At 44.4% G+C, this 11,778-nt stretch overlaps 1 protein-coding gene across 1 annotated transcript in view; it reads right to left on the reverse strand.

The window, feature by feature from the left end:
- Positions 1 to 1,387, reverse strand: part of WDR59 (WD repeat domain 59) — a gene marked incomplete at its 3' end in the record, with an annotated part of 34,185 nt that extends 32,798 nt beyond the window's left edge. The window contains exon 1 of the mRNA XM_008584078.1: positions 1,279 to 1,387. Within this exon, the coding sequence (XP_008582300.1) occupies positions 1,279 to 1,332 (54 nt within the window). The remainder of the gene's footprint in view (positions 1 to 1,278) is intronic.
- Positions 1,388 to 11,778: the final 10,391 nt, after the last annotated feature.

Consider the following 11,778-nt stretch of genomic DNA (forward strand, 5'->3'; position numbering starts at 1 on the left):
ACTAGGTGAGCGTGGTGCTGACAACACCAAGTCAAAGGTTAAGATCCCCTTACCGGTCATCTTTTTTTTCTTTTTTTTTCCTTTTTGTCTTTTTTACTGACCGGCAACGGGATCGCAACCCTCGGTGTTGCTCCCGCACCACGCTCAGCCAGTGAGCGGAACCGGTCTCCACATGGGATCCGAACCCTCGGCGGGAGCGCCGCTGCGCTCCCAAGCGGGGCACTCTCCAGTGCGCCACCGGGCCAGCCCCTTACCGGTCATCTTTAAAAAAAAAAAAAAATGTATTAACACCAAAGTAAAGGGTTCGGATACCAAACTGGCCAGCCATCCAAAAAAAAAAGAAAGAAAGAAAGAAAAAGAAAATGTAGGGCTTAGGGCTGGCCAGTTAGCACACTACCGTACAGTATGGTGTTGACAAGTACAGTTTGGATTCCCTACACCGGCAAGCCTCCAAAAAGAAAGATGAGGGAGGGAGGGAGGAAGAAAATGTTGATAAATGGCTTAGCACAAGCCCTGGCATATGGAAGACCCGGTACAGAAAAATGGTAAAAATCCCTAGTAAGCGCTAACGTTTCTCGAGGCTTACTGTGTGCCCGTCACTGTGCCACACCTTCTAAACGTATGACCTCATAGAATCCTCATGCCAATCCTGTGAGATGAGTACGATGATCTCTCTTTTACAGAAGTGATGACAGGCGAGGGACTGCGGCGGGACTCGAACCCGGCCAATGAGCGCAGTGCCCGCTCTTGCCCACTGCCCGGTATCTTCCACTCTCAGAGCATCGGCAACCACTTATTCGCTTAGGCGCTGAAACAGGCACCTTGAAAGCAGTGTTTCATGGAGTCCGTCCCCAAATCCTGTGAGGCAGGGTTAAGTCCACGCAGCTGAGACTCCCAGAAGTTCCGCGACTCACTTGCCCGAAGTCAGCAAGCGCGGCCCCGGGGAGCAGAACCCCGCTCGCGCACCGCCCTGGGCGCGGGAGGCCTCCCCTCAGCACTCACCCGCGCGCAATCTCTGCCTCAGCGTCCCAAGGCGGACCCACTCCCCGGACCCTCGCGGGGAACCCCGAAACCCCGTCCGGGCCGGCCCCAACCGTCCAACGGTCATCAAGGCTCCCCTCGCCCGCCAGGGTCTGACAGCTCCGGGTCGCCCCTTTGCCCATCTCCCCAGCCGGGTCTGGGGGGTCTCCCCGCAATCCCCGGGAGGACTCGGCAGCGTGGGGGAGGGGAAGCGGGAAGGGCGCATGCCCAGACGGCTCCATTCGCTCCCCAGCTCACCTGGGAGTCACGGAACTCCACCACCACGTTCTCGCTGCTCCATCGCGCCGCCATCTCCCCCTTCCGGCCGCCGCGGGCCCAGACGACGCCCTCCCAACCCCAGACCCCAGTTCCCTGTTCCGTGAGCCCCACGCAGCCCTCGAGTCAGCCCTGCCACGCCCCGTCTCCCCCTTGAGCCCGACCTCAAACCATTGGCTGACGCAAGCACTGGCTCCGCCCCTTCTTCATGTATCCTCCAATTGAGGTACCGCTCCTGCAAAAAAAAAGCACGCCCCCTCTCACTTCCGTCACTCAGCTTGAGTGACCCATGCTTCTCACGGCTGCGGGCACACCCCTTGCCGCGAGCTCTGCCGGGAGTTGTAGTCCAAGGTCGAGCAGAGCGTGGGTGACCCGGGAAGAGTTCGCTGGTTAGGGTTCGGCCGAGAGGAGGCGCCTATGGTCCTTACTGTCTCATTGCTGGTGTCCCTGGCATTCGCCCAGACACAGTGTAGAAACCAAAACCTCACGTTCGTGTAAACTGGATTCCTTTTCGCCTGATGCCTAACATCAGGGTATTGAAAAGTGTGAATGTGCGATTTATTGTTTCGTGCAGTACAGCAGCGCCTCCCAAAGTGTCCAGAGACTCCTGGGGGTCTTCGCGACCTTTTCAGGGGGTCTCCGAAGGCAAAACAATTTTCTTAATCATACTAAGATACTACTTTCTCTCACTAGTGTACAGTGGAGTTTTCCAGAGGCTACGTGGTACATATTGCCACAGATGAAACGCAGAAGTCGATGTGAGAATCCAGCTGTTTTCTAGTAAGCCAGACATTAAAGAGACTTACCGCTCTTCTCGCTAAAAATTGTTTCTTTTGGAAAACAGTTCTTATTTTAAAATATATTATTAATGTTAATGAATTTAGGTTTAAATTAAATAATGAATATATATTTTTTAATTCTAAGTTTTAATTTCTATCAGTATAAATGCATATAGCCCACATAAAAGTTTTCTGGGTCCTTTAATAATTTTTAAGAGTGTGAAGGGAGAGCTGGCCCGTGGCTCACCTGGGAGAACGTGGTGCTGACAACATCAAGTCAAGGGTTAAGATCCCCTGACTGGTCATTTTAAAAAAAAAAAAAGAGAGAGAGAGAGAGAGTGTAAAGGGATCCTGAGATCAAAAAGTTTGAGAACCACTGTGCTAGTATTGTGGGTGGTGATTAAATTCTCTACGGCAGTCCCCACCCTGTCAAATCCTGCTTAACTGGCTTAGCCTCAGTTTTCCTATAAGCGGAAATGAATGACCTCATTTGATTGTTGTAAAGAGGTAAGCATAGGGCTTGGGGTGGAGTAAATGCTAAAGTGTAAACCATTGTTGTTGTTGTTGATATGACCACTGTTTCTCTCTGTAAGTCATTGCATGAATAGAAATGAGAAGGTATGGCTGCTTCCTTCCTGGAGTGTTGGATGTATTGGGGAAAACAGATTTGTAGACAGGTTAGGGTGGCCAGCTCATCCACGTTTGCCCATAACTTTCCAGGTTTCAGCACTGCATCCCAGGAAAAGTCCTGCATCCTGGGAAACCCTTCAGTGCTAGGGAAACTGGAACAATTGGTCTCTCTACAACAGGTATACACTTGGCAGAATGAAGTGAATTTTATAGTAGACTTGCAAGCAATGTGTCAGGACAGAATAACCTAAATGAGGGACCTGAAAGGCATCTTGAAGGTGACATTTGAGCTTTTCAGTATAATATTAAGATTTTGATATGATACACCATGAAAAAAAAGTACCTCAGCACTTAGTGTTAACAAAGACCCTGAAGTGTGAATAGCAGGAAGAGTTCCAAAGACATAAAGCTGTTCCCCAATTAACTCTCTCCTATGGCATTGTGCTTCTTTCCTTCAAAATACACATCACAAATAAAATAAAATAAAATAAAATAAACTAGGGGAAAAAAGCACAAAATACACATCACAATTTAATTCAATATTTGTTTATTTGATATTGACAAAAGACAAAATCACAACAAATTTAGTTATGGATCTAATTGGCTTTTATTCATAATTCATGAGTGGGACATCCTCCATTCTACAAAACAGAATGGGAGCTCCCAATGAGCAATAGCAGAACAGTGGGTTTTGCAAGGTGATAACAAAGGAAATAGAACAATAGAAAAAAAGCTGATTGGTTAACATCAAGTTCCTTCAAGTTACTTTTTGTAAGGGTTAAAGCAGAGACATCCTTATTATGCTGACTCAAGCAGACCGGAATCTCCTGTTTTCAGGAAAAACTGGTCTGTTTGGGAATCTGTCTGTTTTAGTTTGGTTACACAGCATTTAGCATGAGTGACTTCATTTTTATTCGGTCTCATATGTTGGAGCCTAGTACAAGAGCTCAGTCCAAAACAAAGGCCTCTCATAATTTTTATTTAACAATATTTTCAATCTTCGGGAGGACAGGGACTAGGTTCATTTCGTTCAGCCCTACCCGGTGACTGCAGATACAGGGCGCGCCATGAATATTTGTTTGATTAATGGATGTGAAAAGCATATAAAGCCATGACCCCAGACTGCTGTCTAGTTCACAAGGACAACTTCTGTGCAACCTAAAGTAATTTCTTTTTTTTTGGTGGCAGGCAGATACGGAGATCTGAACCCCTGAGCTTGGTGTTAGAAGGTGGCATTCTAGCCAACTGAGTTAACCTGCCAGCCCTACATTAGCTTCTTTTTTGAGGGGTGTGGGGGAGCAGCTGGCCGGTATGGCGATCTGAACCCTTGACCTTGGTGTTACCAACCACGTTCTAACCTACTGACCTACTGAGCTAACCAGCCAGCCCTGGCAAAAGTAATGTCAAAAACTATTCAAGGTCTTTACTTGTAATTCTTTACACTCAGAAGAGATTATAGAATTCCCATTCTCCTTGAAATCCATTTGCTTTCTTTCCCATCCTCCCATCAGCTATTCTCACATACCACAGCCCTTAAAAAAACTCCAGCCCTGGCTTCCACCCTCCTCTAATGGCCTTTCTTCCTGCCTCTCAGTGTCCTCTCAATTCTCCATCACAAGAGGCCAAGGACTGCACTGGAGAGAAGGGCCTCAGCTCAGAGAGCCAGGAAGGTGAAAAACTGTAAGCCAGACTCAGGGACAGGGAGAAGGAAAATAAAGAGTACTTTCTGTGCATGCTCATGCCATCACATAGAAGTAAGGTAATAAATTATTTCATCTAATGTACTACGTACCTATCTGTTTATTTGCCTTTTGCCTGGATGTGGTGGGTGCTCAATAAATCTCTAATGAATGAATAATTAGCAAATAGAAATGGCTATTACTTTGGGTGTATTGCAGGATGTAGTGAGTATAGCTGGAAAAGTTGGAAATAGCTAGTTAGGAAGGGCCCTGCTTAAGCATTTGAGTTTTATTTTGCGTATAGATACAGAAATAGAGGTAGATATTCCAAAACTCTCTATCATCTATGTATAGCTTGGTAATCTGCTTCCCACCAAAACCAGTAGGATGGCCCTTGCCTGAGCATTTCTGCAGCTCTCCCCCACTCCCACCTCTTTAGTTCATATTTATCTAGTTCTCAAAATCTGCTTGTCATGTTCTTAGGCACAGAAAGTACTTTGGGTTTCAAGTCCTTGGAGCTCTCTGTTCTCTCAATGTTTTCCTTCTTAAATGTGAAAAAGGCCCAGTAGAATTTTGGGGAGAGGGAGCATGAGCACCTTTTCAATTGTCTCCTCAGGCCCTTCCTTTCCATCTCCCACCCACCCTGTGTCTCACCCACAGTGTCACATCTTGACACTGTTAGAAAAGAGAGGGGACTTGAGTGAAATCGAGAGCTCTCCGGCTGCTTCTTCATTGCTGTGAGTCTCTAAGATCCATATGTGAATATCCTGTCCTGGGGACCATTGGGGGTCACTTGTCAAGTAGACCCCAACTTGCTGATCCGGCCGCAGAGCTCTTATCACCAAATAGTCTTTTCAGAAGGTCACCATTAGCCAGGCCACAGAAAGGCAGGGTACATAGCAAACCCAGAAATCCAGGGCTTTGGTGGGCTCTTATCAGCAACCTGCCATGCAATTTGAAATGGTTCTTTACCTTTCTAGTCTTCTGTTTGCTCTTCTGCAGAATGTGGAGTTAGTTGGCCCCTCAGTCCTTTTGCATCTGGAAACCTTGGACTTCTGCCCTGAGCTTCAGTACTAATGTCCCTCTCTTCATCAATCAGCAAATATTTATGTACATGTTCCCATGCTCAGCCTCCTCTCTATGTGCAATTGGTTGCTCATTACCCTCATTTCTCTGTTTAAGTTTTCTCTTTTCAAGCAAAACAATAAAAATTTAAGAGCTCTGAAAGGGCGTGGGAGGAAGTTTCTCACTAGGAGACTCTTTTTTTGTTTGTTTTTGGCAGCTGGCCGGTATAGGGATTGAACCCTGAACGTTGGTGTTATCACAAGGAGACTTTGACCACCCCCAGTGGGGGTACTGGGAGCTCCCTCCAAAGCCATGGGAAGCCCTCCCCATCCTCTGACTCATGGAGACAGGGAGGAGGCCATAGGTTCTGACCACTTCCCAGGAGTGAGCCCTAACAAGCCATTTACCCTATATTCTGAACAGTGCAAATCCCAGACTTAACCTGTGCTTCCTGAGATGTTTGTTTATTTGTTGGCGGCTGGCCAGTATGGGGATCTGAATCCTTGACCTTGGTGTTATAACACCGCACTCTAACCAACTGAACTAACCAGCCAGCTCCTAACCCCTGGAGATGTTTAAAACTGGGACTTTTCAGCATAGTTATGCACCTGCATTTGCAAAGGGCTTTAGCAACACCAATTTTATCAGCTCTTTCTCCCAACTGTCATGGGAGGAGGGTTAGTGGTTTATTAACCCTGTTTCACAGACTAAGGAGAGGCAGGAAGCCTTTCACCCAGGGTCAGTCAGAGCATGAAGATTAAAAACAAACAAACAAAACAGAGGTCCAAGTCTAGCTGGGTCTATTTCTGCATCTGATATCCTTGCATTCAGAGCATCAAAAAAGACTTGCCACCCTCCCCAGACCCATTAATTTTAAACCAAGAACACACAAAAGAAAGCTGGAGCAAAACACACACCAGACCTTTGACACAACAAGTGACAGAATGAAACAAATCTGAGACAGCATGCAGACCTGAGTGGATGCCTGTTGCTATGCTAGGATTCACTCTACCTGTAAAACTACTGAATGAATAACTTTCCCTGCTCTGTGTTTTAATATTTTCATTTTAGGGGTGAATTGTAATTTGAGTAGTAAGTACACAAGGAGATAACAAGGGCATCTCCTGAGAAAGGCTGCCATTCAGGGTCCCACAGGGCATCTAAGCTTAGTGTCATCACATTCCAGAGAGTGGGGCTTCACCTTTGCAGTGCAGGATCTCGGCTGTTCAGTGGCGCCAGACACGAGAGAGGCAGGCATATGATAAACAGCAGACTGGAATATAAACCCTAAGGCCAAATCATTAATTTACAAAAAGAAGATAGCCATTAAACAGATCTAATCTTTTTCTCCCCTTTGGAAAGCATACAGAGAAAACACAATTATTATCTGAAAGATTTCTTGATGATCATGTTCACTGTAAAGCTTAGAATGCCAGCTCTGCTCCTACTAGCTGTGTGACCTTTTACTGTGCATGGGGTATATATTTTCTCTACCTACCTACCTACCTATCTACATATCTATATTTATATGGCTCAAACACTAAAATACAAAAAAGTATACAAGGAAACGAAATGCTTCCCATCCCTTCTCTCACCAAACTCCCCAATTCCTACTGCACCACCCCCCAGGGGACTACTGTGTTGTTTCATGTATACATCCAATCTCTTTATGCATATATAAGCAAAGAAACATATAGATCTTTATTTGGGGAGGGGGCAAGCTTCCTAATTTCTCTGAGTTTGGGAATAGCCCATCTCCCAGCATTGTTAGGAGAATTAAATGTCAAATTCATTTAAAGAACTTTGCACTTGGCTGCCCCGTTAGTTAGCTCAGTTGGTTAGAGCATGGTGTTATCACACCAAGGTCAAGGGTTTGATCCCCGTACTGGCCAGCCACAAAAAAAAGAAAAAGAAAAAAATAATAAAAAAAGAACTTTGCGTTAACTCTAGCACATCCTTAGTAATCGTTAATTGTTGGCCATTATTATTATTAAGGACAATGAGCTGATAAATCTTTCATGCTCCCCATTCCTGGGGATGCTGTCCACACTCCCTACTATGACTCACAGGACCCTCCTGCCTGCCCCTCAGGACCAGATTCATCTTTGGATTGGCTCCTACTTTCTTTCATTGCAGTTCTACTGCTTCTTTCCGTCTACCTTTGAGCCCTTGAATATGCTGTTCCGTTTGTCTGGAACATTCTTCTCTTCCTAAAACATAGTTCTTCCCATCCTACCTCCTTTCTTGGCTAATCTTCAACTCATGTCTCAGGTCTCACCTTAAAATCATCATGTTTGTGCCTGTCTCATGTCTTTTTTTTTTTTTGGCTCGTGTCTTTTTTATCAACACCATGCTCTTTCTCTCTCATAGCATTTGGTCATTCATTCATTTACTCATTCAACAATATTTATCAAGTGCTTACTACATGCCAGGCCCTGTTCTAGGCTTATCTATCACACTATATTGTCATTGCCTGGTTCAGTGCTTCTTGAGCTAAAAAAGTTGATTTCATAGAAGCTGACAGTAAAATAGTGGTTGCCAGAGGTTGGGAAAGGTAAAGGGGAGGGGAGGATAGGAAGAGATTAGTTAATGGTACAAAAATACAGTTAGATTGGAGGAATAAGTTCTAGTGTTTGACAGCACACTAGGGTGACTGTATTTAAGGATAACTTACTGTATATTTCAAGGGCTGGCCAGTTTGCTCAGTCAGTTAGAGTGTGGTGGTTGTAACACCAAGGTCAAGAGTTCTTATCCCCATACTGCACCCCTCCGCAAAAAAAATTCCAAACTAGCTCAAAGAGAAGACTTGAAATGGTCCGCACACAATGAATGTTTGAGGTAATGGGTGTCCCACTCTGATTTGATCATTACAGAGCATACATGTGCCAAAATTTCACATGTACTACATGTGAGAAATGCCCTCACCCATCCAATGCCAAAGGTTGGACACGGAGACATGGGGTACAGCAAAGTGAGACTTTAATGGCTGTCTTGCAAGATCGGGTGTTTGTTAGGCAAGCACACCAAAAATGGTTACATTGAGCAATTTATTCCCTAGTGTGCAAGTCCCTCCCCCAGTTCCTCATTGGATGAGTACTATGGGGTAAACAATCTTCCCAGACATCACCTAAGTTTTATTACTTCCTTATAAGGCATTATTGTCTCCTTTGGCAGAAAGGGGTGGGCTCAGGACAAGCCCGCAAGAAAGGCCCACCAGAAGTCCTGAGTAGGAAGAAGAACCAGGACGTAAAAAGAGCAAGGTCACCAGTCACCATCTTGAGAGGTCACCCTAGGGAAAGTGCACTTTCACGGGTTATCATAACACAAGTTAATCAAGCAACCCTTGTTAAGCTATTCTTGAAAATGAATCACTTAGGCTATTTTCCCACACCCCATAAGTATGTACAATTATGCATCAATTAAAATTAATTAATTAGTAGAAAACGCTTTTTGTGTGTGTGTGTGTGACTGGCTGGTACAGGGATCAAACCCTAGACCTGGGTGTTCTCAGCAGCACACTCTAACCAACTGAGCTAACCGGCCAGCCCCAATACTTCTTGATATATATAGTATTGCCCTGTAATTCACATACCATAAAATTCACCCATTTAAGTGTATAATTCAGTACTTTTTAGTATAATCACAAAGTTGTGCAACCATCACTATTATTTAATTCCAGAACATTTCCATCACTTCAAAAAGAAACTCATTAGCAGTTGCTCTCCATTCTCCCTCTACCCCAGGCCCTGGCAACCACTAATCTTTCTGTCTCAGTGGATTTACCTATTCTGCACATTCATATAAATGGAACCAAGGGCCGGCCCGTGGCTCACTTGGGAGAGTGCGGTGCTGATAACACCAAGGCCACGGGTTCAGATCCTACATAGGGATGGCCGGTTCGCTCACTGGCTGAGCGTGGTGCTCACAACACCAAGCCAAGGGTTGAGATCCCCTTACTGGTCATCTTTTAAAAAATAAATAAATAAATAAATAAAATAAATAGAACCATACAATATGCAGTCTTTTATGACTCACTTCTTTTACTTGGTATGATGTTTTCTAGGTTCTTCCATGTCATAGTGTATATCAGTTCTTTATTCCTTCTTATGGCTGAATAATATTCCATTGTATGGATATACCATTTTGGGTTTATCCCATCATAGCTAAGGGGTATTTGGGTTGTTTCCAATTGTCAAAGGACAAAATTGCAACAATTTTAGTTAAAGATCACCATTGGCTTTATTGTGATTATAGAATTGGGGAACACATCATTTCATAAAATAGAATAAGTGTTCCAATGAGCTGAGCAAAAGAGGCTGATTTTATAGACAGAAAAAGGTTGAAGAAAGCAGAAACAAAGAACAAAAAGAGGGTTGGTCATTTCAAAGTTATTTTCTTTGTAAGGTGGAGACAGGAAGACAGAACAATAGGAAAATAACTGACGAATTAACATCAGGTTACTTCAGGTTACATCTTTCACATAAGGATTAAAGCAGGGGTGATTCCATTTTGATTTTTAGTCTGGTCTGTTGAGGCCTAGTGCAGGAAATTAGTCCAAAACAATGGCCTCCTGTAATTTTTATTTAATATACTTTTTAGCTCTTTTGAATAATGCTGCTATCAACGTTCATGTACACATTTTTTTGTGAACATATGTTTTCATTTCTCTTGGAAATATACCTAGAAGTGGAATTGCTGGGTAACATTAAACTCTATGTTTGATCTTTCTGAGGAACTTCTAGGCTGTTTTCCAAAGCAGCTGCACCATTGTACATTCCTACCAGCAAGGTGGGACAGTTCCAATTTCTCCTCTTGTCATCGAGACTTGTTATTGTCCTTCCCTTTGGTTATAGCCATCCAAGTGGGTGAAAAGTGAATCTTCTGAAGTTCTCTGAGAACAAGGACTCCATCTGTCTTGTCACCACATATCTCAGAACCTAGTACAGTGCCTGGCATTTATTAAATACTAAAGATTTTGTTAAATACACCAAAAGAAGTATCGAATGAATAGGTAAATCAAAAGCTAGTTGGATGGTTACGATGGTTATTGTGTATTTATCTCCCCAATAGGGATCTATCTGTCGAGGGATCTAGTATCTTTTTTTTTCTGCACAGTACTGAACCACCCTCTTTTGTTACCATAGTCTTTCTTCTGGGAGGAAATTTGGTTAAAGACTTCTTGTTTTTTCTCTAGATTGATCTCACTTGGATTTTAGGTGTGCACAAACTCCTGATCTAGGCAGTTCAGATAATTTCTTGAGTATTGGCACATTTTGTCTTTTCCTACCTTCATTTCTTATACAAAACTCTCTACTTCCTTCTGCAAAGCTCTTTGCTCACCACCAGGCACTCCATCTTGCATTCTTCCTGTTTCTTTCCAGGCTGGTCACACAGGAACAATCAATATCTGTGACAGGCCAGCCCTTCTCTTTTCGGTTTTCTTTTAATATTTCTCTACACCCCTGTTTTGGCTTCTTGGTTTGAAAGTATTGGGGACACTTAAGAGGAAGTCAGGCCAGGGACTGGGTGATGCTCATAGCCCAGCATTTAGCACTTGAAAAATAGTTGTTCAATGAATGAACGAATGTGAGTATGTGAGAAAGACAGGAACTGAGATCAACAATTATTTATTGAGTACCCAGTGTGTGCTAGGTCTTGAGGTGTATGCCAAAATACATGGTAAACAAAACAGGGGGCCCCTCTTGGAAAATCACTTCTAGCTGCATTATTCTATTTCCATATATTTTCACATTTTATTATACACCTATTGATTTTGAGGATTACATTTTAGCTAAGGAATCTACCTATTTGCGTAAGTCCAAAATAGGAAATTCTGATCTAATGTCAGTAAAGCCCCAGATTCCCACGTGCCCCCAGGGCTCTGTTTACCTCTAAAACAACTAAAATCCCCCCAAATGCTAAGTAAGCTTCCTGATGTTAGGGGTTTTAGTATGGGGAAGCTCCGAAAGAATGGACAGCACGTCCACCAGAGGGTGCTGTAGGGGCAAATTTGTGCCAGGAGGAAAGCTCGGCCAGTGACCCTCAGAGCCAGGTAGGCGTACTGAGTAATTTTCGTTCTTCCCGGTGTTTCTTTCCCACCCCGCTTGAACCATCGCCGCCCCTCCCCCCATCTGTGGTTCCCCTTAATAATTAGCCACTTTCGCGGACTTAAGGAGTGCTTGCTTTGAAAAGATGTGTTGCTTCTGTTGCTGACGCCGGGTGGCTCAGGCCATCCAGGTCAGAGACCGGCCGGAGGCGGGTGGGTGGGGACCTCTGGGGCGTCGGCGGCCGGGCGCCGCAGGGGCCGCGAAGGGGTTAACCCGGCGGGG

The sequence above is a fragment of the Galeopterus variegatus genome, unplaced genomic scaffold, assembly GCF_000696425.1.
Source record: "Galeopterus variegatus unplaced genomic scaffold, G_variegatus-3.0.2 Scaffold3139, whole genome shotgun sequence".
Taxonomy (NCBI): domain Eukaryota; kingdom Metazoa; phylum Chordata; class Mammalia; order Dermoptera; family Cynocephalidae; genus Galeopterus; species Galeopterus variegatus.